Raw genomic sequence first — 26201 nt, forward strand, 5'->3', positions numbered from 1 at the left:
ATATGAATCATAGTCTATTAACATTAATAGAAAATAATTTTTTGTATTAATGTCTTTTTCAATGTATCCCTTAGTCAGGTTTTTCTAAATTGACAGCCAAATGAACAAGGAAGAAGTTTATCATGTTGAGATTGCCAAAGATTAAATAGGATATCACTGCTGCATACCTGCCCATGCGTTTATTTTGTAGATAGCAAAACTACTACTAAAAGGCTTAGTATTAAATTTTATTCATATTTAGATTCAAATGAAGTTTTCAGTAGCATATGAAAAAACATAATAATAATTGCATACACACCCAAGCACATGGTTTGGTCAGCATTTGTTTTAAAACCAGTGTGGCAAAGGCAATAAAAACTTCCAACTGTGTCAATGCACTGCCCATGACTGCATATGTTGGGGATTTCTTGACATTCATTACGATCTGTAAATAAAAAGCATCTTAAGTGAGAACTTAGAAGACACACCATAATTGAATAACTTACTTCTAGCTATAGTTCTCAATAGTAATCCTAGCTCTAAACTAAAGTTAGTGTGACAGACATATTTTTTTTGCATCAAAATGGATTAAAACTTACTCTCATTTACCAGGCATATTCAGAGTATGTTAACAATATATGACACAATAAAAAACAAGGGGAACTAATCAAAACATATTCTAAAAGATGAATATTTATAACTTAGAAGTAAAATGGGGAAAACAATTCAAGCTGGGAGGATTTTTTGTTTGATTATCTGCCTATGCAGCACCACAGACTGTGGAATTAATGGAAGTATTTTGTCTAGTTAGGATTTGGTGCCTCAAGTCATGGATAGTTCATGGCTTCCTTTGGAAATTTATATCAAAGTAAAATCCCATGGCTAAGATTAAGTTTTTCTTGATGAACAACCCATGTGGCCCCTTGTTCAAGTTGCATCTCTTTGTTTTGCCTTGTTCCTATAACTTTTTATTCCATCTTCGCCAAGTGTTCACATACATACAGGGCTCCTCTTAGCATGTGACAACGTGAACACTCTCTTTTTATTCTCATCCATTCAAAAGGAAGCCCTCTCATCTTGCTTCTGCCAGTCTTTTTATGGCAGTGATTCCTGAATCAGGAAGCTCTAAATGATGTTTATAATCAACTGAATGTTGCTTTCCTGAAATCTGATTATCTGAGGGGCAGAATTTAATGCATGAATTCACAGGTGACATAATTACATGCCTACTTATGTCCCTAATTTTTTTAAGCTCTGTGTTTAGAGTAAATGTGCTTTGAAGAGCACTGTGCCATTCTGACTTTCCACAGAAGAAAGCAAATGGAGTGCCATCTTTGCTGCGGATGCTGTGGGGTAGTCGGCATTCTGCTCTCAGTTGAATACTCCAGACTTGCTGTTTGCCTGCCTTGTCTACTCAGAACATAGCAATCACAAATGGACACTTTTTGCGGCATAGAGCAACCCTGTCTATCCCAGAATAATGAATATCTCCTCCATTTCATGTGTTCAGGTTGCCATTTTTATGACTACTCCTATTTAGTAGATGAATCACCATACCATTTAGAAGTTCCAAGTGAAGTTGGATATATCAATATGAGGGGAAATTGGAATACAGCAGCTTAGGAACTACTGCTAGCCTATGCAGTTAGTTTATGCTATTTAACAAATTATGATTATTCCCATTTGAGAAAATGAATTTAAAGTGAGAAAACTTTCCCAGTATAGGAAGAGGAAATTGATTTTCGATCTTGAGGAAGGTATCTCAGGTCCTACCACAGCTGGCCCAAAACTTTGGCACCTTCAGGTAGTACTGGATCTGGAAGTATGCAGGGGACAAGGTCTGTCTTATGTCTGGGTTCCACAAGGAAATGCAGAGCCTTAAGGATCGTATTAGGAAGGGATCCCTAATTAGGAATTTCTTTTCATCTACTGCCCTATTTCATGATGGTTTAAATAAAGCCATATTCATTTTTCATGTGAAAAATGAAATATGGAGAGTATTTTGGAGTTCTACTGGTAAAACTAGAGTAGATATCTAGGTTCCTGTAAGCAGCAGAATTTGAACTCTTAGAAGATCATATTTGAGGTTGGGATAGGAGGTTTGAACAGGCTACTGTGGAAAGAAACCCAGTCAGCAGACAGAGGACACCATGAGGAAGTAGCTGGGAAGAAACTGTTACTTGTCTTTAGGTGGGCAAGACATTTCAGAAGGGGGTTGCATTTGCTCTAACTATCCAGTTTTTGCTATCAGACTAACATCCTGAGCTCAGATATCTAATCGTTCTCTCAGCTCTCTCAGCAATGATGTGGGTGCCATGGCCAGCTGTGATTTGGGGTTTGAAATAATGTTCTTATGAATTCAAATAAAGATCTCATGATGAAGAGAAAGTTTTAGTTATTTTCATTTTAAACAGAGGCAAAAAGGAGTACTTCGCAGCATGCCTGAAAAAAATGCCAAGTGTAGAATAGCATTTAATGGTGTTTTAAAAGTAAGACATAAATAAAGACATTTCTGGAATGAAGTCTTCAACCCATCTGGCTGAATGGCTGCAAAACTCAAGTTCATTCCCTTTCTTCTGAGGTTTTCAATGAATAAAGGAAATCAAGCTTTTGGCTGCAAATATACACAACATTTACAGCTGGCTGCATTTAATGCATGTTAGTCTTCTACAAGAACAGTAAAGGGCTTCAGCACCAGCAGCTTATGCCTGAATGTCTTATTTTGATCTAGTAACAGCTCTGTCCCACTTCTTACCTGAGTGTGAAATGGTATGAAATGACTCATTCTATATTATCAGCAATTCTTTATTTTGACTGGAATTACTTCATCCATTTCTAAAGAAATATAAATTACGAGCAAAATGCAGGGAAGTGGTATTAATGCCAGGTTTCGCTAGGGCATTGTGGTTCATATCAGAGACGTCCCCACTTTTCCTGTCCTGTATTAATACATGGATAGCAACAGCTCTGTTGACAAAATGCTAAATACTTACACATGTTCCTTTGAACTCAACTAACAAGTCTTGATTCTCAATGTGATTTTTTGTTTGGCTATTACACCCTCTTCCCACCAAGGTCTCATAAAACAATGCAAAATACCCTAAAGAGAACAGTGCACTTCCTACCACTTAATCACTGGTAGGTAAGGAAATCCAAGAAAAATCTGACCACGTTCCCCTGTGTTGTTTCATTCACAAATACAGAAAATATCCAGGAAACCCCTGTGAAATGAACCATGAGCAAAATTACACATTCTTCCTAAGATACAATGATTTGCTTTGCTAAATATACACTGACTTTTTTCTGAATATACAATGGTTCAGAATTACTTAAAAACTTACAGGAAAATCATTCTGAGGTATTATTTTGCTTCTGGGCTGAAACACCAGTCTTTTAAATTTTTATATCACTGGCTACAAAATACCAGCAGATGCTGAATAACTTCACCATGCACTGAGGTTGATAATCCACCACGCTTCTTATTTCTATCACATCCCTGACAAAAGTGTACAACAAAAAATAGAACCTCTAGGGGACATGGTAATAAACAGCTAATAAAAGTTGTTGACGTTTGCAGCCTTCAGTGAGTGATTCTTTCCCTGTAAGATGATTGGGAAGAAAAGCGATGGTTTGTTCTGTTTATGCAGTTTAATCTGACTCAGCTCAGCAGAGCTTCACTGTCTAGATCTGGGGTATGTAGCCAAAATGGTGAAAACCTCACCTTTCTGAGAGGGATTCTGTGGGAGAAAAAAAAATCATTTGGTCCTAAATGTTGCTTAGGGGAGTATATGTATGCATGATTGTGTATGTGTGTGTGTGTAATGTGTAGGGGTGAGTGTCTGCAGGCAGGGCAGCAGACAGACAAATATGAAATCTATTTATGCAAATGATTTACGTCCTGTTTGAAAATAGTTCCTCTAGAAAGAGGATTAAAAAGCTAAGTGTTTACACATTTTGACAATATCCCTTTTTCCAATTTAGTTATTACAGTTCAATAATCTAAATCTTAACTCACATTTTCTTCAGCTTAACTATCTGAAAAGGAACCCAGATATCTGAAGCTTCATGAAGACAAACTCGTGGGTGGGTACGTCCAGCCTGTGGGGCACTACATACCATTGCACTGTCCCGTGGAAGTGAAGCGGTAGCCGGGCTTACAGTCGCAGCGGTAGCTGCCCGCAGTGTTGATGCATTCGGCATTGCGCTGGCACACTGGGCCGTTCTGACACTCATCAATATCTAAGAGCAGAAGAGAACTGAATTCGAAGGAGAACAAAATCTGGTGTCCAGTCAACAAAGCCTCTCACATGAAAATGAATTTATATTTTATTTTGATCTTTTCAGTTGAAAAGACAACACGGATGTGTATAGCAGCTTTATTCATTGCCAGAATTTGGAAGCAACCCAGACATCCTTCAATAGGTGAATGAATAAATTGTGGTACATCAAACAATGGAATGTTACTTAGCACTAAAAAGAAATGAGCTATCAAGCCATGAAAAGGCATGGAAGGAAATTAAATGTGGCCAGGTGCAGTGGGCTCACACCTGTAATCCCAGCACTTTGGGAGACCAAGGCAGGTGGATCACCTGAGGTCAGGAGTTCGAGACCAACCTGACCAACGTGGTGAAATCCCATCTCTAGTAAAAATACAAAATTAGCTGGGCATGGTGGCAGGTAATCCCAGTAACCTGGGAAGCTGAGGCAGGAGAATAGCTTGAGCCTGGAAGGTGGAGGTTGCAGTGGGCCAAGATCGCACCATTGCACTCCAGCCTGGGCAACAAGAGCAAAACTCTGTGTCAAAAAAAAAAAAAAAAAGAAAGAAAATTAAATGCATATTGCTAAGTGAATCAGAAGCCAATCTGGAAAGGCTTCATAATGTATGATTCCAACTATATAACCTTCTGGAAAAGGCAAAACTATGGAGACAGTAAAAAAAAAAAAAAATCAGTGGTTGCCAGGGGTTAGCAGAGAGTAGGGGATAAATAGGAGAAGCACAGATAATTTTTTGGGCAGTGAAATTATTCTATGAGTAGTATGGAATGGCGGACACATGTCATAACTTTTTCCAAACCCATAGGATATACAACACCAACAGTGACCTCTGATGTAAATCATCGGAGTGAACTCTGGGTGACAATGATGTCAATGGAGATTCAGTTGCAACAAATGCACCACTCTGGTGGGGGATGCTGATAGTGGGGGAGGCTGCACCAGTGGAGGGGTAGGGAATATATGATAAATTCCTGTGTCTTCTCAATATTGTGGATCTAAAACTACACTGGAAAATAAAGTCTATTTTTTAAAAAAGAGAAAGGAAGACTGAAAGCCCATTATCTAAACTTTCCCACTTCAGTAATATTTATAAATGCAAGTGCTTGATTTATGACCACATATGAACTCTAATGATGCTCATGTTTAACAAAAAGTCATGGAACTTGGCTGTGAGGTATATTGACATGGGTATAGATTAATCTCCTAGGAAGCCTTGAATTTCCTCAAAGCTCTGGATTTTATGATTCATTAAGGATGCTATTGTCTAAAAGGCTGCAAGAGCAGAACATCTCCAATTTTAAAGTCCACATGAATCACTTGGGATCTTGCTAAAAGGCAGATTCTTACTTGGCATGTCTGGGGAATGGCCCGAGATTGTGAATTTCTAATAAGCTCACAGCTGATGTAGCTGCTCCTGGTCTGTAGAGTGCTTTCAGGGTTGTAGAGACGCCTGCTCAAATTGCTGCCACAAGGCATTCAAATCAAGAAAACCTAACATGGGAGTTACCATACTGAAAACAAACCAACTCTCATTAAAACAGAAAACATTTTGGATAATGGATATTGTGTGCTCCAGAGCTTTGATATTGCTTAGGAGTTGTTTACTTAAAAAAAAAAAAAACCCAGATACCTAATATAGTTCAAAATCATGGCATTACAAAAGTTACTGCAAGTCTAGGCTATGCCATGGGGCAAAGTGCATGTTTCCCTCTTCCCTGCTTCAGTGGAACAATCTAATTCAGACTAAGCCCAGTAAAGGGGATGGCCTGTAACACAGATGAGGGTTGGTCCTTAGTACCAGTTCTGGGCTTTTACACAGAAGTTGGCTCGGCCAAAGAAGTTCTACAAGGCGGTGGCAAGTATATCAGCTGATGTTTCTGGACATGGTTCTGTGATGAAAAACCCTCAGGACTGTCAGTCAGTCAGTGGGGGTTCCTGTCTAAGGTTGGTGGATTGTGCCTTTCTGGGCAACAGACACAAGAGTAGAAGTGTGCCTGCCTTGGGTTACAAGGGACCCAGCACTGCCTCACTCACCAGGGCTTCCCTGCTCTGAATTCAGGAAGTATAAAAACACAGGGGGCAGATTGTGCCACTGGAGAAACTGAGTAGTGTCACAGACAAGCAATTCTATGATGCGGCATCTGATAATGTGGCTACTTGCAGGGAGAGCAGATGCTAGAAGCTCTCTAAATCACCTCTGCAATCCATTCCAATTTCAGCGCTACTGACGCACGTATGAACTCCACCTTCATTTTCCTATTCTAAGAGCTAAGAGTATGCTGGGAAGCAGCTGACCCTGGATTAAACATTCACCCTGAAGACGGATATTCTGTGAAACAGAAATCAGAAGTTGTTATCTCAGTATCCACAGAATGCTACCCTGACAGCCAAATGCCTTGCATTAGTACACTCGTATGTTTTTAATCTCATGGATCTAGCAAGGTCTAAGTTGACTTGGTAGTCATGGGTGGTCTTGTCTATGGGTTCTGGCCAAGGGCTGCTGCTTCAGCAAATATAAGTGGTTAAAAGGTACCTGGGTACAGTAATCATCAAAGCTAACTCTGAGGGGAAGGGTGGGGAGGAAAATGCCACAACAGGTGGCAGGCATGCTGAGCATGTTTGAGAGGGGTAAGTGCAGCTGTGAGGGAGGCAGCCAACTCGAGCACTGTAAGATCATCCATCATGGATTCCCTCTCCCACATCCATGCTTCCTCTCCAGGTACGTGATCCTTGATGACTTCCCAAAGCCCAGGGACTGGGGCCAAGGCCTGAATTGGCTATCTCCTTAGGAAGGCTATGAATGGCTATCACCCCATTCCCACTAACCCACACAGCAAGGCAGAATAAGGGACATGTGCCCACTTGGACACAGTAACTGAAAGCCTGGTGAGAGGAACTTAACAAGTATGTGGTTAGGACTGTAACTTTACTCTTGGTATATAAGCTGTCTTCAGTTTAGACAAAAAAGTTTTTTTAACATTAAAATGTTGACATATGTGCCATAATACGTGCTTTAAGTGGTAATAACCCTATCAAATATGAATAAAACTCTGCTAGAGGAACTAAGTTTAAATATTAAATAGAAAATTATTCCAGCTATCCTGGGGCACATGGTATATTTAATAACCAGTAATGTCCCCTTTGCTAAAATGTAAAAGAACTATCTTTCCCAGATGTAAGAAAAAATATGAAGTGCTATAAGGAATGCTCCGAATCACAGTACATATACATGGCAACAGGAGGTAATTTGAAAATGAAAAAAGTGCATGTGCATGCCAACATTCTTCACATAAAATCAAATTTGCTGTTCTTGCCATTTGGAATTCTCTCATGCATTTGGAATATTTGCATTAACCTTGTTTTCACTTGGGAGTTGCAAAGTCTCCGTCTGGAAGAGAAGTGATTCTGAGAGTCAACTAGGATGACTGTCCACTCACGTTGATTTTCAAGCAATGTGAAACAAAGCAACCTGTGTGACACACCCAGGAACTCAAAGCTTACTCATATCAGCTGGGAAATCTAATAGTAATACATTGTGTGTTAGGGGAAGGGGGCTGGGAATGTATGTGCCTCCTGGTTTTTTTCACTGGAAGTTAGTAAATTTTTTTTCTTGCATAAAATTTCATGTTGTTCCACACCATGTCCTTTACTATTTCTAGAGTGTAACACATTTCTGAAATTTCGGTGTTGTGAAATTCGCCAAGTGTGTATCATTAAGTAGCTCACCAGTTAGCTCTTTTCCGGATATGATAAAGTCACAATGCCACTCACCTTCACAAACCAACAACTTGTCATTGTAGAAGAATCCCACTGGACATTCACATCGGAAGCTGCCAACCATGTTGATACACACTCCATTTTCACAGACCCCTGGGATCTCCCGGCACTCATCAATATCTAGAGACAGAGTGGTCATTCGTGAGCGACAGGACAGCACATGATCCTCATGCACAGTAAGACAAGATGGAAAGTGCTTGTGTGAGTGTGAGAGTGTGTGTGTGTGTGTGTGTGTGTGGGGGGGGGTGGTGTGATGGCAATAGGGGACATCTATGAATAGCAAATTTAGGTAACTAAACCACTTTCAAGGCATATGATCTAACTGGATTGAACATCTATCTTTTGAGTTTTGTTTCGGAATGTCAATTTGTAGGAGGCATCTTTGTATGTGGATACACTAGAGGAACAGAATAGAAGGGACAGCCAAGAGTAAACAGCCTCTCTACCCAAGTGTACCTGTATTTAGTGAAAATGAAAAGGTGAGTTGGTAAAGAACCACAGAGGAATGCATGGTCATATGCAACTTTAATCTTTCAAATTCCAGTTAAACGCCCCCTTCCAACTTCATGTGGCTTTAGAAAGGAGGTAAGTCAGGTGTGGGGATGACAGCTGGGGCAAGGCTGACAATGAAGACAAGGTCAGCACCAAGGGTGAACTATCATATTAGACTGTGAGCTTCCTAAGGCTGGGAGCTGGGCCTGGCTGCTCCATCACTGTGTTATGGGTGCTCAGCACTCTACATGACAAGTAGTAAATGCTCAATTCAAATTTGTTCAGTTGAAAGCAAGTGTCTGGCAGTGTGTTGCTGAGCACCAAAACAGGACCAAGAGTGAGAACATGGCCAGGACCCACACTGCTAAGGCAGGGCTGGCCAGCTGTGGAGAGAGGCTGTGGGCACCTCACCAGCCTGGCCACATCACCAGCCTGGAGTGATCCCATCTCTGCCTTACCTACTCTGAACTCCTGACCACTGAAGTGCCCTCTAGGATAAAATAGTAATGGTAATAATCATGGTAATAGTATTAATATTAACAGAATCTCATTTGCTGCATGACTAGTATGTTTCTCAAGCATTCAGCCTGTATTTATCTGCTGAATTATCACAGCCACCCTCTGAGATGGTCTTGGTACTATGTCTATCCTAAGAGATGCAAGTGATGGAACCTGAGGATATAACCTGCCAAAGACCAAGCAGCCAATGAGAGGCAGAGTCGGGATTTGACACTAAGACTCAGTTAAGAGGCCATCCTGCCTCCCTTATCATACCAGGGAAGACTGTATTAGGGTGATTTCCTACATCGCCCTAATACAATCTTCACAGAACTGTCATCAACACCTTTGTTATCTTGGAGGGCCCTTCCTTCAGCCCCTTAGCAGGTGAAACACCTCAGCTGGGAGGTATGTAAAGCCTTGGTCTACAACAGAAAGTCTTCCAATTCAATAGTTTCTATAACTTGTTGAGATACTCTGTTTACTTATTATATCAGGAGCCTCTGCAAGGTACATACTTTGCTTGCATACTTTGTGAGAAGACGATCATGGACTGAAGTGGAGCCTACAAGAGCTGCTGCAATTTTAGAAGAACCACACTCTAAAACCAATCTGTTTTAAAGGAGACATTTGTTGTCATAGATTTATTTTAGATCCTTTTTAAAAAAGGACTTGATTTTGTGTGAAGGCAAAATTGACCTATTTAATGACAAGAAACGACTTAGAATCTCAAAGGGCACATTGCCATTTTGAATACAGGCAATTATGTCTTTAGCTCTTTCACACCTTCGTCATTCATGTCATGAAAAGGCCATGTAAAGTTACATCACAACCGTGTATCATAAACAAACAAAACAAATTCAGATGCCATTCATTCAGTGTGGGTTAAACATGAAATATCACATTCATATTCATTTGTTTTAAATATAAGTGATACATTATTATCAGGCTTAACAGTAATGGGCTGAATCAAATTTCTAGCCATTGTTAGGTGTAAAATAGCAAAAGGATATATTAAAAATTATGTACTTTTTTCTTGTCAGGATTTTATTTGAACTTCAACTTGGAGAAGTTTATATTTTAAGACAAGATCAATAAACATGCTATAGTTTTGACCCTATACGAATGGACTCCACATGCCAAGAATCATAAGATCTTCCAAAAGGAGAGTATGAAGCTTAAACAAAACAAAGTTTTTCATCATCTAAATATTTTGTCATGGTGGAATTTGGTAACAATAACCATAGAGCTAAATATCCGATTTCCAGTTTTCAAGAGTTAGAAGCCAACTAAGCCGTGAGTCAGGACTGTCTTCTGGTCCCAGCTCTGTTATTAGTTAGCTGGGTGGCCTTGGGCGAGTCCCTTCCCCTTTCTGGGCCTCTGTGTCTTCAAATATGAAGCAAGGATTTGGACTAGATGATGTTTGAAGCCTATCCAGCTCTCCTAGTGGACGACGCTAATGTCGTTTTTAGTCTTTGCTTACTGCCAACCTTGGAGGGTAGTCTTGCTGGGGTACATGCCTGGTCGGTCCGTGGAGAACCATTACCATTACAGACCACTTATCTTCTGATCACACATCCTAGGGAGATTAAAAGATCTGTTTTGGGAAGGGGAAAAACAAAGCAGCTAGGGCCAGGTGTTCCATGCCAATGTCATTTAGCAGTTTTTCTTTCCAAACCATGAAGTTTCTTTGGATGTTGACGAGACCATGGAGCCATATGGATTTGGCACTAAGGGAGCCAGGCTGATTGCTGGACCAGACTCTTGTTTTCTCAAACAAGGTCACTGGAAAGGCTGATGTGGATTTTAGTTTACTTATTATGAATAAGGTGGAATAAAGCAAGTGGTGATGTTTGCTACTAGACACAACTGTGCAGACTTAAGAGGGCATCTAAGGATGCATATAAATCACACCAGGGAAAAACTCAGAGAACGCAACAGCTTTCCATCTACTTTTATGTTATTTGGTTTCAAACCACAAGGGCATCGCCTGCATTGGCTGAGTGCTGTGCAGTACTTCTGAATGTTGCACAAGCATCTCTACCGATGTTGTGTTCTCTGCTTCAGTTACCAGGCGGGGCCTCGGACTGAAAAGATTTTCATTTCACATCTGAAATTCTCAAAGCAGATGACCTGAGAAGATTCCTTGTAACATAAAATTGATCCACGAAAGGGCTTTAGGTAAACAATCTACATGTAAGGATTGGTGTGAAAAATCACTTAACCTGGTCTTAGTCAGAAGGAAGGACTGGGAATTACAGTCAAATCAAATGTCAACTGGCCTGACTCCCAGAATCGCTCCCCTTGTTGATGCTGAAGGGTGGTTTAACCATGCTTGATTGTAATTTTGTGAAAAGCTTTCCAGTCCCCTTAATCATGAACAACAAATGCTGCTGCCAGCGAGGTGGAGCTGCACAGGGTGTTTGCACAGTTTGTTTCAAACTAAGAATCAGTGTTTCAATAAAGTTAAAGGCATTCTTTAACATTTTTTTCTTCTAAGAAAAAACAGGGACTGGGAAAATAATGGTGTACTCCTCTTGCTAACACAAAGGCAACAAAAACCCAGAAAATTCTGACAATGCCGTCATGACTCACCAACAGGTAAACCGGTATAAATGTCGATGACAAAGCCTGGCCTTTGACTTCCACATAGGGTAGCAAATTCATCTGCAATGATGAAACAAAGGTGGGATGGGAGGATCAGAAAAGAGCAATAATTGAACTGAAAAAATTATTTTATAAGCATTCTTGAATGGTATTTGTAATTTGAAGAATTTAAAATGAAAAGTAAATCTGAAAATTCCTACAGCTGTAATCTTGCCTGTATGACAAATATTGAGGAAAAAAATCATCTCATGTTGACATGATAATGAAGGAGAAGTAGAGATCCCCAGGTCACATGACACTCATTCACTTGAGTTTGCCTGTAGGAGTTTGGATTTCAACATAGATGATGTTCAGCTCTGAACTCAGGGACTGGCGAAAGTGCCTCTCTCTAGTCTGCAGTAAGAGAGCTGGGGTTTGAGGAACACGTACAAAAGCCATTTTCTCAGTAGGTTATGGGAGACCATAGCAAATCCAGCCGTGTCCTTGACGTCAAATCTATTAATTTGGGTCAATCAACCTTCGCCATTTTTTCAGTTTTTTGAGCTGGATTTCATTTGGTACAGCTCTGTCCAATTCTCTCCCTCCCCCTCTCTCCTTTTCTGTCTCTCTCTGTCTTCCTCTGACTTGAATAAATCAAATTGAACAGATAATAAAGGATGAACTAAAATCTATCAGCAGTGCCTTCTAACTGTGAGATTGTATATTATAACTGTAGCTGGTAAGGTATGGTATCAATCTAAGCTAAGACGGCCATTGCCTTATTGGTCATGTGCAGTGAGAATCAGTAAAAGATTTCTGGAAGCATTTTAATCAAAATATAGTATGTTATTCTCCTTTTGTTTTGTTTTCTTAATCTAAGAGTTTCACTTCTAACACCATAATGCCAGCTGACATTGGCCATCGAAAGAAAGTACAGGGACTCCTAAAATATGTACAGATTTTATAGCTAATGAAAAGCCATGACTGGATTTGGTGAATATCCAACATCAAGAAGAAATCTTGCATTTTATGTAAGAGAAAACAGATATTGAAAACTCAGGCAATCATTTCTGAAAATAAATGTTAGTCTATATTGAGGGTTTCCAAAGTGGTCTTCAGAGGAATATGCAATAATCCATTAGGATAAAAAAGAAAATACTAGGACTTCTATCTTTGGAAAATCTAATATTAAAAAAAAATTTTGTGTATATTTTATATTAGAACAGTTCAGGAAAATAATAAGTGCATTTTTCAATATAATTGAAAACAAATACATATACATATACATATACACATAGACTTTTACATGTAAATGCACACCAGGTATATATAAGCTCCAGATTTTTTACCAACAGGCAAGTAGTAAGTATCATCTAAAGTTTTAAAGACCATTGTTCAAGATCAAGCATCAGCAAACTGTTTAATAACAGGACAGAGAGTAAATACCTTGGGATTTAGAGGCTGTACAGTCAGCCAAAACTATTTAACGCTGCCATGAAAGCAGCATTAGACAATATGAAAATAAATTAGTGTGGCTGTGTTCTAATAAAGTTTTATTTATGGGCAACAAACTCAGAAGTTCATGTAACTTTCATTTTATAAGATACTATTCTCCTGATTTTTTCCAGCCATTTAAAATATAGAAATCATTTTTAGCTTGCAGGCCATTCAAAAGTAAGTGGTGGAATGGATTTGGTCTATGGATTGTATTTTGCCAAGCCCTAGCCTAGAAACATTTTACAGGGTGGAGGTAAATTAGGAATTCTAAGTGGTGATTATATTATTTCTGGTATAAACAATGGAGGGAATAATATATTTTACTAAAAAAGAATTTTCTGTTGCATGCAATGTTAGGTAGTACCAAACAAGAGATTGAATATTTTACATATCACTGTGGATCATAGGGTAGGATTCCCTTTATAGCACACCCTAATCAATACCTTGCATAATAATTTCAATTAACCGAAATCATAATCTTGGCAAATGATGTCATCATCATATACATAATGCATAGTATATACTATATAAGAACAGTACACTAATGCCTTTACTTCATTTACACAAAGGATGTAAAATAGCCTTTTTTTTTTAAAAAAGACAAATAACATTTAGTTTCTTTCTTTACGAGAATATAAGAAAAAATTTATCTTGGATCTCAATATGAAAAAAAGTAGCACTTTGCTTTTGAGTTTTCTTTATAGTCATTGAGAATTTTGTACTTGATCATATCTCCCTTTTCATAGGAGCTGCTAGAAACTTTGGGGCTAAAGTTATTGCTTATTTCAGACAAGTATGTAGGAATTCCCAGCTTGGATTTTGTGTATCAGTCCTGCCCCTGGCTCTACCTTTCTTATTCTTGTTTGCCATTTGCCTTATGCTTATTTCTTACTTTACATTTACATCTTTGTAGGCTGCCTTTAATTCTGTTTGGAACAAGTTTAGCTTTAAATAAGTAAAAACAAAAGGAATTATGTTTCTCTTACTGTCACATTGGTTTGTCTAATGTTTCCAGTCTTTTAGTTATGTAAGACTTCAGTAACAATGAGGACATTGTTTATAGTTTATAATTTTGTGATATGCTGAGTTTACAAGTCTGGTTATGTATTAGGGTATAAATTAGAAAACATATTCTGTGTCTCAATGTCTGGCTAGAATGACCAGCATCAACTGTGAATTTAAATATTTGCCTTTGTGAGCCATTTTCTTCCCTGTAAAGATAAACAATGCAAACTTTGCTTCCTTCGCTAAGACTGATTTCCCCAACAATTCATAGGTAATTTTTCAACCTGTATTTTTGGTCATGGTTAAACTAAAACTCACCTGTACTTGGGATGGGACACTGCTCACAGGGCTTATTCCAGGCCCGGCCGATGTTGTAGGAACAACAGCACATCTTCTTGGTCATGTTGAATAACAGTTCTCCATCACAGGTCTGGTTGTCAGCATAGTAGTTTCTGTAGCACAAACTTCTTCTCATATCTAGGCAGGAGGTAAAAAAGAATTGGAGGACTGGTGAAGCCATGTGGGAAATCACAACAAATTTCTAAGTGGATACTCAATGAGCAAGATTCATCTGAGTGGTGTTGTAGCTTGACTTTGATAAGGGCAAAAAAACTTGCTCTTATACTACTTTCTAGCTACTCATGCTGCCACAAGAAAAAGGACTTTGAGAAATGTATTCCCTGGTAATTCATGCCACAGAAAGAAGTCACTATGTAGCTGTAGCACTAATAAACTTTAACTGACTCTCTGCTCAGTCTCCTAGTAACAATTCTCTACTGCCATTTGGCAGTACGTTTCTCATTTCCGACTCATGCTGTTTTAATACTGTAGGTGCTGTAAATATAATTGTACAAAGATACACCCAAAAGTCAAACAAAAGAAGTACTATTAACTGTTGTTTGGGATTTTCCAACTTTGCATTTTAGAGAAAACTCCCAACCACCCACCCATGCTAGTGAAAAAATGCCAAGTTATGGTTTACAGGGGAGGAGGCTCCTACCAAGACAGTGAAGAGATGTCAGCACTCAGTCTGATGAGTAACATCACCTAAGCTCTCTTCTTCTTTGTGGATGGAAACCAAATGGGCATTACTAAGAAAAGCTTGGACTTACCCATGCAATTATTTCCCCCATTCACTTGCATGTAATCTGGAGGACAAATACAGGTGTAGTTGCCAACGGTGTTGTAACATGTCCCTGGACCACAGATTCCAGGAGTCTCACATTCATTCACATCTGTAATCCAAAGAAAAAGTGGTATGAATATGAGAACTTCACATTTTGGAATGGCCTGATACTGAATGTCAATATGAATGTTGACAACAGAGGAGAAAATCTATAGGGCATTTTGAAATAAGGTAACAAAAATAGGTATTTCATTGATCCATGTCCTCTCTCTGTAAATGTGTGCCTTTTAAGGAAAGGTTTTAGAAAAGGAACTCTTGGCTGGGCATGGTGGCTCAGGCCTGTCTTCCCAGCACTTTGGGAGGCCAAGGTGGGTGAATCACTTGAGGTTAGGAGTTCTAGAAATGCCTGGCCAACATGTTGAAACTCTGTCTCTACCAAAAATACAAAAATTAGCCAGGCATGGTGGTGCACAACTGTAGTCCCAGCTACTCTACTCAGGAGGCTGAGGCATGCAAAGGCTGCAGTGAGCCAAGATCGTGCCACTGCACACCAGCCTGGGCGACAGAGCAAGACTCCATCTCCAAACAAACAAAAAACAAAAAAGAAAAGGAACTTTTGCCTTCTGACATGAAGGCATATCAAATATAATAATGAGTCTCCTAATAAATGAATCTATAACATCCTCAAAGGTAGGCAGAGATAGAAATCTGGAGAAATTAAAATCTCAAACATCCCTTAGGAAAACAAGTACACTTCATATGTTCACCAAATCTATGACAGGTATACAGTATCCTGAAGCCATGAACAGCTGGCTTCATGAATCTGCACTGGTAAGGCGGCATGGAGAATATTTCACATCCTCTTCTCATTTCCCAACAAAGGAGTTGATTCTAATCTTTGTTAACTCCATGGGTCTTAGAGCTGTGCCATAAATACGGTGATGTTCAATGTAATACTCAATGACGTTGCCATTGTCAGGGTGACCTAATAAGCCACTTAAAGAGCCCCAAGAGCCATTTCCTATGCAGAGCACAAGGAGGTCTCTTTCCTAAACAGTGATGTGATTCCTGCGTGTAGATGAAAACCACCTCTCCTACCCTGGCTCATGGCTGAATGCTCTCAAACCTAGTAGTGGTTAATATTCTCCACCTTTCCAGAAGCACAGGGTGAACAAGGGCCACCACTCACAGCATGAAGCCAAAGGGTTGCCTTCTAGGAGAAGCTCATTTGAATGCATGAGCACGGATGATAAGAAGAGGGCCCAGAACTCCCCCAACAGAGAAGCAGCACTGAAATGGGACCTGTGCCATTCTCATGAAAAATGGCTTTTCTGAAGAGCATAGAAAACTCTTTTGTAAGCATAAATGAGGCTATGGTCCAGCAGAATAAGAGACTATTTTTCTCAGGAAAAGAGAGAGATTTAGGACCTACCAGAAATGACATATTTTGAGTAACATTATTCCAAACTGCCACGTGTAACATATTTACCTGGCTATGCTTGTGTTTAGACCACTGTGCTATACAGCTAAATTCTGTTTTCCTGGTAACCATATTCTGGTTTTGCAGGTCAGTTCTTTTTTTTTTTTTTTTTTTGAGATGGAGTTTCACTCTTGTTACCCTGGCTGGAGTGCAATGTTGTGATCTTGGCTCACCGCAACGTCCACCTCCTGAGATCAGGCAATTCTCCTGCCTCAGCCTCCTGAGTAGCTGGGATTACAGGCACACACCACCATGCCCAGCTAATTTTTTGTATTTTTAGTAGAGACGGGGTTTCATCATGTTGACCAGGATGGTCTCGATCTCTTGACCTTGTGATCCACCCGCCTCGGCCTTCCAAAGTGCTGGGATTATAGGCGTGAGCCACCATGCCCGGCCGGTCAGTTCTTGATATCTGAAAAACTTTATCGTCCTACAAGGACCATTTACCATCACACACTCGTGTATCTTCATTCAGGTAGTAGCCAGTTGGACAGCGGCACTGGAAACTCCCAAAGGTGTTGATACATTTCCCCCCTTGGCACAGCCCTGGCAGCTCCTGGCACTCATCAATATCTATCAAAACCAAAACAGAAGCATTCCTTCAGCATTGTAAACAAACCCAAGGAAATTCAAATTGTGTGCACTTTAAGACAAAAGAAACACAATTACCTTCCAATATAACGGTGATAGGATTTGGTCGAAAACCTTCCCCTCCAGGACAAAGAATTTTGTACTCAGCTATTGAAACAAAAATTCAAATTGAGTTGCTTTGAATCTAAAATTTTTAGAAGTAGTAACCTCATGAGAAATATTGACATATCCATCTGAAACTATTCATGCTCACGAATCTTTAGTTATAACTCTGCCTGTCTGAAGTAAGTTAACACCTTTGTGTACACTTGCCATTCTCCAGTGGTTTTTATTATGTGTCCCCAGTGCAAGGCCACTGTCCTCAGTCCTTGAACTCTCACCACTCCCCTGTTCTTATACACATGCAGACTATTTTATCTCTTATCGTCATCACTGTTCTTTTTTCTTTTTAAAGATTATTCTTTCCCTTTTTATTTTCTGAAAAACTTCATCTTCATTTTTATGTTCTGTTCAGCCTTACTTTCTGGGAATCACAGCTTCCCTTAATAATCTTCATTGGCCTATTTCCAAAACCCTTACTTAGAAAAAGCTGTTCTCTGTTGATTCCCATCCCAATTCTCTCCTTCATGACTAGGGACGTTTCTTGCGCCTGTTTCTATGGATGGCAATATTGATTCTCCTGGTTTCCAAAAACAAATGTCTACAGTGTCCTTGAGTTCCTCCATTAATTCTTTCATCCAAGTATTTTACCCAGAAACATTTACTTCAGTGCCATGTGCCGGAACAGGATAAGCAGAGGACATGTCAATAAGAACGTCTGTAACCTGCTGCATCATCCCAGTGAAAAAGATCTATACGATCAGTTCTTTCGGAATCATCATGGTCTTTCCAGATCTGCTAATCCCTGTGCTGGCTTCCTGAAATCATATGCACACACGCCTATATGTACAGACTGTAGTTCTAACTCTGATCCAGATCTGGCACGGGTTGCATATCTATTGTTTTGCTACTACTCATTAATCTACAAAGCTGGCTCCCCCAATTAAGTGTCTTAGTTTGCCCCCTTCGACACCAATGAAATGAACTGTCCTCCTCTTTTACTTGTTCTCCTCTTTCTCCAATCATCCACACTTTTTTTCTTTTATGTCACAACCTTCTTGAAGGCTCAATTAGAAAATGCGCAAAATCCCAAGCCTCTCCCAAGCAGAACTGACCTCCCTTTCTGAAGAGAAGAGAGGAGGAGCCGCCTGAGCACTCACTCCTCTGCTGGGTACTCTGCATGAGTGGTTTCATTTAATCCTATGAGGTATTTTATGAATGCTAAGGAACTTGCCCAGGGTTACATGGGTGACAAGTAGTGGAGTCCTAATTTGCACCAGGTGCCCTGTTTGTACCAACACAGCACTGTGTCTGCTCTTTCTTCTCTTTCTGAGCCCTATTTTGAATTACAGCACTTATGTTTAGGTCACAATTTGCCAACTATGCTGTATTCTTCTGAAGGGCAGGATCTAGTCTAATTCATCTTTGCACATCCAGAGTACACACTTTAGGTACTCAACACATATTTTTAGAAGAACTGAATAAATGATCCTTCAGCAAAAGAAGAAGAATCCCTATCTATGCCAATATATGCCATAAGCAGTAGCCACTGACTTCTGCCAAAGAAGCTACATCTGATTCTGAATTATAATACAGGACTCACTTGGAAAAATAACAAGCCTTTTATATCTTTAGGAGACATAGTATGTATGTCCTTAAAATCACATGCTAAAGCTTTCTCTCAAGCCACACCATAAGAATGGAATCATCTTCCATTTCGTAGCTGCTTAACTAATTGCTTCTCTTCAAACCCAGGGACACTGAGTCTGGCCTAGAGCTTTCAAAACTAGTCAATAGATGAGAATAGGCGAGATAATCAGTGTGTCCCTGGAAAGGAGGCAGCACGGTGTAAGTAACCTAGTCTGGAAAATCTTTAAAGTAATGCTATCTGCTTCTCACTCACACAGAAGTGAGATGTTACCTGCCCCACCTGATCTTTCAGTGTGAGCCAACCAGGAATACTTTTTGACTCTTGAATTGGGAATAAGGTCCCCTCCACAGGGCTGAGAGGACTGATCTTCAGTCTGATCTAAGAGTAAAAAAGGTTGGTCTTCTGATCTAGAAAGGAGAACTGGCTGGAGTTGAAATAATACTAAATAGGAGGTTGTTCACTTACATGTGTTCACAGCGGGGCACATCTCACAAGGAGTACCCCAGGCTTTACCCAGAGAACAGCAGCAGGAAGCTTTGGAAACACCAACTCCAATTTCATTGCTGCAGGCTGTATCTCCATTGTCTCCTCGAGGTCGAATATCCAAATAGCAATTTCCAGAGCGGGTATCTATTTACCATATACAAACACAAAAGCATCAGGCAGATTCTTTCTACCGGGGTTGAAAATTCAAACCCATTTCAGGAACTATTAAAAAACCATCATTTACTTTTACTGAGAAACTAAAAAGTGCCCATGAATATCATACAGTACTGAGAATTTTCCTATGGAAAAGACACCTGAATATCAAGCAGAGTTGGGAAATGTTTAAATTCCTGTATCATTCATTTTGCAAACTTTGAGAATGGAAGGTTTAGGGCTATTTTCAAAATAATAAACAGTATGCTTCTCTGAAAAGTTTTTAAAGTCTTACCCACACAGCCAACTCGAGTTGGATTCAGCTCAAAATCAGGTGGGCAGTCACAGGTATAGCTGCCTGGAGTGTTGATACAGTTCCCACTGATGCACGTGGTTGGATCCAGGCATTCATTAACATCTAAAACCGAACAGCAAACAGTGGAGTTACCACCTGAGCCAGTGCAGGCAGACGCCACCATAAAAGAACAGGGCCCAATCTAGAGCTCCAAACAAGGATTTTAAAGCTGCTAGTTATAACCACATCTAGAAATGCCATCTTCCGCTTCAGAAATAAACCCCTCAGGAAGGAAATATGTCATAGTCTTTGGTCTTCTTCCCCCAGAACACATTTACCATTCTAATTTGTCATCAGGATAAAACACAACTTTGGAACTAGGAAAAATATTCCAGTAAAGGTCAATGAAGGCAGATCATGGTTGTGACCTCGGTCAACCAGAAATTCAGACACAGGTTTTAAGAAAACATATTGAGTAAATGTAGCTTGTTATTTCATCGAACTGGAGCAAGACGTCCCAGGAAAGCCACAGGAGCAGTAGCTCTTGCTGCTTCCCCTGACACACACGCGTGAGGCTTAGCGTGTTCCCTGAAGTTGGCAAGGAGTCTCTCTCCCATCAACGATGCTGAGTGGAATATTTCCCTTTCAGTTTCTATTCCAAAACTATGTACAGAATTCCAGATATTTAGGACATGGGTTTTGGCAAATTCCACTCCGTACAATCCCTTTTGTCTGTTTTGAACACTCATGAAATACTCAAGAACAGACGAATGGCTTCTGTAAGGAGGGACTGGAGAAGAGGAATGACACCTTTGCCTTGGTCCTCCCCTTAAATCTGGCAACCCTCCTGCGGGTGGCACTGCAGATGATATTTTTGTTCAAATTACATGTGCCTTTGGATGGACAGGGCCAGACTAACAGAAAGAAGGTTAGGCAGAAAGATGCTGACAGTCATCTGAGCCACTCAGGAGAGGCTACGGGCCATGGAGAGGTGACTTCCTGAGGCATGCAAGAGACCCAGCCTGGTTCATAGAAGTTTTAAGGAAAAGCAAGGGAAGAACGTGTGGCTGGAGAGGAATACTCCATCCAGAGCGTTTGCAGGGTGGTGGTGGTGGTCATGATCTGGAGAGCCCCTGAGTCATGGTCTGTTTAGGTGGTTGAAAGGACCAGATTTTTCCTGAAATTTGAAGTCATACAGAACAAAAGTTGTATCTTCAATATCCTTGAACAGAGGGGTGAATTAGGAAGGGGAAATGTAAATGGCTTTCAAAGTCTTAGTGCCAAAGAGAACCGTGTGGCAGTCTGCTGGGCGCCCGTAGCTTTTCTGAGCTTTTTCTAATGTTCCCTGAGAGTCCCTGGCCCAAGAAGAAAATGATTTCTATGCTAGAGATAGGTGGCTGAGCTCCGTGTGCCAGGTACTCTGGTGACCACGGGCAGGGCAGAGGTGGGAAGGAGTGGGGTGGGTATTGCAACAACAAAGTACAAAGAGAAAACCAGGATCCCAGGGCATGACCTTCGAAAGGAAACTCTCCAAAAATGTGCCCACGTAGAAAAGGAAATGGCTGGAAAGGTACACAGCTGGAGCACCCCTAGAACATTCCTGTGTAGCCACAAACTCCATTTCAAGGCTACAAACTTTGCTCCTTCAATTGTCTTCGACTCTTTCCTCTGCATCCTCACCTCCAATCAGTTCCAGGTCTGAGAATCTGTTTCTGTGATTCTTAACATTTCCCCCTTGCTTTTCTTGTCCTCTGTGACTGCCCTTGTATAGTCCCAGGGGGGCTCTAATAGCGGGTTCCTCGAAACACCAGGGATTTGATGCGAGCGGAGGTCTTACCTGTGCAGTTCCCGCCGCTCCTGTCCAGTTCATAGCCTATCTCACACTCACAGCGGAACAGGCCAGGGAGGTTGTGGCAAGTTCCAAAGACACAGATGTTCGGAAGGGAGCACTCATCGATATCTTGGGGGAGGGAGGAAAAAGGAAATAAGTTAATTTATATATTTTTTAAAAAACCCAAAACTCCCAAATATAACTAGGCAACTAATGTAAATATTAAGAAAATGCAGACTACCTAACACCAGTCTAGGCACTTCTCCTACAGACTTTGAGGTGATTTGTCATGCACGAGGAAGTCTCCTAGGTGAGAGGTTACCTTTCCTCAGTCCCTATCAAATGCGAAGCAGAGGGCTGAGCATTTATAGATACATATCTCATTTGTAGTGTTCCATGTAGGTCCACATCACTTCTGGAAAGTAAGAGCCAAGCAAGCCACCTTACACTAAATTCTTCTGTTGTTTTCTCTATACAGTCCCGGTTTTTGTTGTGAATTAACATTTTACAAGCCACAGTGTCTTTTTGGTAACTGTCATAATTGGTTGCATAATCCCCAGTGTCCCTAGTCCTATGGTGTGTGTTTGCTTTTGTTGATGAAGATTGGAAAACCACACTTGCTTCTTCCAGGCCTCGTCTCTGCCTCATGTCAATATTCTTGTTGTGCAGATGACACATGGGCACATTTTCAGGCTTAAGACTGGTTTTCAATAGCCGTGACCACTCTGCTGGCCATTTTTATATTAAGAACAAACAAACAAACAAAACCTTCCCTTATAAGCAATAAGAGAAGCAAAACTTTCACTGTGACTATTTATGCTGCCAGAGGTGGCACAGAACCTGTTTTGCTTGGATATTTGGAGTAACAAAAGTAAACAAGGCATTAGGCACATGATCAAGAGCATAATCTGGTTTCTTGCCTCCAAAGAGTTTTATATCAAACTCTGCATATTTAATATAAACTGTATAAAGAACACCCAATGGTTCCATAACAAAGAAAAGTATTTATATAAAAATACGTGAGGGAATTAGTACACATGTCATAGCTAATGACTGATTTTGAGTTCATGTCTTGTTAACAGGGAACAACTACTCACTAATACACTAATCAGCGTCTTGTTTAAACTTCTACTGACAATCGTTATCATTTGTTTATTTCTACTGAAATCTTCTTTTCAATGAAGGAGAATATGCTTAAATTTGACAAATGTTTGTAAAGGGAAGAACCTTGTCTTTCCTAATGGGATCCAACCTTAGCTAACAGGTTCCTAGGACTCTTCCTGTCTGACCAACAATTATCAGAAAGACAGAGCCTACAGCTGAGAGATACTATGCCATATGGCATTATCCCAAGGGTATACCCATGGGATCTAACATATATAACGTGGGACAGTTCTGCAAATTCTTCAAATTCCATTGAAGCAAATGTGAGACACACCATTCTATATATGGACAAGACTATTTGCTCTGCTGTTATTTTAAAGCCTTTATTTCTAGAAATCAAATATAGTGGAGAGTACAACCTGTGATTCTATATTTAATGATAATCCCACAACAGGACATCATCAGGGAACCTGCACTTTGAGCTCTTTCCCCCTCAATAGGGGCAAATGGGTTGCACTGAGTTAAGCACACTTGGTTACCCTCCCTGACCGACAGGTATACCCTTGCAGACCATGCAGCCAAGGTTAGATGTGCAGCTTGTGGCCAGTCAGCTGAGGTTTTCTGTGCACCAAGAGAAATGGTCAGCTGGAAACCTAACCCCTCTACAAACTGAACTGACCAGCTTAGACATGAAGCTAAAACACACTTCAGTTAAAAAAAAAGAAAAAAGGCATCAGGAATGTTTAAATAACCTAATCTCATCACGCCCAGCAAGGATCCCAGCAGCTTCCCCATCAGTTACCTTCACAGGCTTTCCCGTCAGCACTGGGCACAAAGCCCATGTCGCATTCACAGCGGTATCCTCCTGGGGCATTGAGGCACTGGCCATTGCCACAGAGATTCAGATTCTCAGAGCACTCATCAAGGTCTGCAGACAGAAAGAAACACACATTACTCTTCCTCAGTTAGGGGCTTTCTAATTCCTCAGGTCTAACTACTTTCCAGTGCAGCAATGTTTCAGCATAACTGCAATTTGACACATTTAAGCTCATTTATTTTTCTCTTTGGAAGGCTAATATTGAATATGCAATTTACATGGGGCTTATTCAGAATCCTGAATGATAACTGATCGTGAATGATGTAAAATGAATAAGCCAAAGGAATCATGCAAACTAAGGCCTGTTGAAGAAGGGTCATCCACATGAGGGCATACCCATGACAGGAAAGGACATGTCATGTTTTTACCGATTTCTCAAGTTCCAGGCTTAGCTTAGATGGGCACCAAAAGTGCAAAAGAATGGCAATTATAGGGGAAAAGAAAAATTCCATCTGCTGAATCTCTCTCTGGTTTTCTTAATAATCACAGGCATTTAAATATCAGACACATAAACCATACATGCCTAATACACGGAATTTGAATATGTTCTCAAAATGATGGGAGGTTTTTGATGATAAAGCATCAATAAGTTAGGCAACAATGATTTCATCTGAGATAAAACTTTCAGGGAATTAAAAAAAAATTCCAGGTAAATCACCTAATGGGCCTTAGCTTCTTTTGTGCTTAAATGACTTCTTATGAACAAACTGCTCAGAATAAATTTATGTTTTAAGTTAAGGGGAAGCTATGTGACCTAATGGCCAATGAGTAATGGATCTTACTATTTAATTCCAAAGCTCTGATATAAAAAGTTCTGTACATGCACATGTAAGTATGTGCATAAGTTAGGTCATGACAAGTCTAATTATGTATGTTTAAATGTGTATAGCAGTTTATGTTACTTCTGTGACCATTAATTAGAGACAAGAAGAAAATTTCATTAATATATTATTGCAAAATTGGAAGTGAATGAATTCCTTAGCAGGTTTGAAATTTTTACTTATACCAATATGGAATGATGATGATGATGATGGCCTGTTGGAGAAAAATATGTACTCTTCTCCTAATCTAGAACATCTAATCCCTTCTCCTTACATAGCTTCCTACAGCAAGCTTACCCATGTGTTGTTACAGAAAGGAAGTCGTTGGTGAGAAATAGCCACAAAAATATAAAGGCTAAGGCATATAAAAGGAAGTATGATTTGTTTAAACTAATGACATCATTATATCTAGTTACATAATGATATGTATGCCAATTGTAACTATTATAAGGCCTAGCTGACTTGAGGTGGAGAATACTATGACTTTTTTGGAATCATTTTGTATTAAACCACAGATCACTGTAAACTATGTGGTAATGGCACCTAAACATAACTGTCTGTCTGTCTATCTATCTATCTATCTATCTATCTAACTAGAAGCATTTGAGGTCTCCCTAATTGACCTGGTTCCAATTTTTTATTTTCCACAGAGCTCTAGTGCCAAATGATGAACCTTTTCTATTAACTGACCCAGTCTTCAAAACAAATTGCTAGCCTGAGAAATATGGAAAGCCTTGCTTCTCTGGCTGGCATTGACATAGTTGTTTCCAGCGTGAACATACCTGTACAAGTGAAGCCATCACCCGTGTATCCTTCTTTGCACAGACAGCGGTAAGATCCCATGGTATTCTTGCAGTCTGCATGCTGGCTGCACATATGAGTTCCATTGGAACATTCATCCAGATCTTATGGAAAAAGGTTATATCATTATTAACAGAAAGTGTGGCATTTAAAATCAATAATTCACAAAATAACTTTATAGAACTAATATTTTCATACTTGTAATCTATGCAGTCCTTGATAAGCAATCTCTCTTACTTTCCTACTCACCAGAACACTTAATGCCATCTCCAATCCACCCAGGGCTGCAGCTACATTTGAAGCTTCCTGCTGTGTTGGTACATACAGCATGTCTGCCACAGTTGTGTGCTCCAATTTCACATTCATTGATGTCTGCAAAAATAAGCAGTGATTTAGAAAAAGGCTTAGCACAAATGTCTTTTGGTTTTTAAAATAACTTAGTAATATTCAAAAGTTGGCTTGCCTTTAAACTTCCATGGTATAGTATAGATTGGTTTCGCAGCAACATGTAAACTCTACATACATCGAACAGCTTTAAATTTCAATTTATAAAGATATAACAATATGATTGTACTAGCTATTAACTCTAATTATTTTCCATATTTTAATGTAAGTTTCCAGTTATTGCAAAGTGACTTTTTATAGCTGAAGACAACAAAATATGAGTTGCTTAATTTTCCATGGTTTTAACATAATACTCATGGTCATGTATTTTCTATTGCTAGTATTTTTAATAAGTCAACTATGGAGTAATGATTTGTATTATTTTCCTATATT

General features: G+C 39.8%; 1 protein-coding gene across 3 annotated transcripts in view; it reads right to left on the reverse strand.

The window, feature by feature from the left end:
* Nucleotides 1-26201, reverse strand: part of FBN1 (fibrillin 1) — a 234630-nt gene that overhangs the window by 38603 nt on the left and 169826 nt on the right. For all 3 annotated transcript variants that reach the window (XR_013520968.1, XR_013520969.1, XM_009005406.5), the window contains exons 33-46: nucleotides 25674-25796; nucleotides 25406-25528; nucleotides 23728-23853; nucleotides 21828-21950; nucleotides 19991-20113; nucleotides 19522-19686; nucleotides 17385-17453; nucleotides 17163-17288; nucleotides 15222-15344; nucleotides 14428-14586; nucleotides 11617-11688; nucleotides 8026-8151; nucleotides 4096-4218; nucleotides 299-424 (exon numbers count right to left, since the gene is read on the reverse strand). Coding sequence is in view for 1 of the 3 variants with exons in the window: in XM_009005406.5 (XP_009003654.3) it covers nucleotides 299-424; nucleotides 4096-4218; nucleotides 8026-8151; nucleotides 11617-11688; nucleotides 14428-14586; nucleotides 15222-15344; nucleotides 17163-17288; nucleotides 17385-17453; nucleotides 19522-19686; nucleotides 19991-20113; nucleotides 21828-21950; nucleotides 23728-23853; nucleotides 25406-25528; nucleotides 25674-25796 (1707 nt within the window). In the remaining 2 variants the exon portion in view is untranslated. The remainder of the gene's footprint in view (nucleotides 1-298; nucleotides 425-4095; nucleotides 4219-8025; nucleotides 8152-11616; nucleotides 11689-14427; nucleotides 14587-15221; nucleotides 15345-17162; nucleotides 17289-17384; nucleotides 17454-19521; nucleotides 19687-19990; nucleotides 20114-21827; nucleotides 21951-23727; nucleotides 23854-25405; nucleotides 25529-25673; nucleotides 25797-26201) is intronic.

Source organism: Callithrix jacchus, chromosome 8, assembly GCF_049354715.1.
Source record: "Callithrix jacchus isolate 240 chromosome 8, calJac240_pri, whole genome shotgun sequence".
Lineage (NCBI taxonomy): Eukaryota > Metazoa > Chordata > Mammalia > Primates > Cebidae > Callithrix > Callithrix jacchus.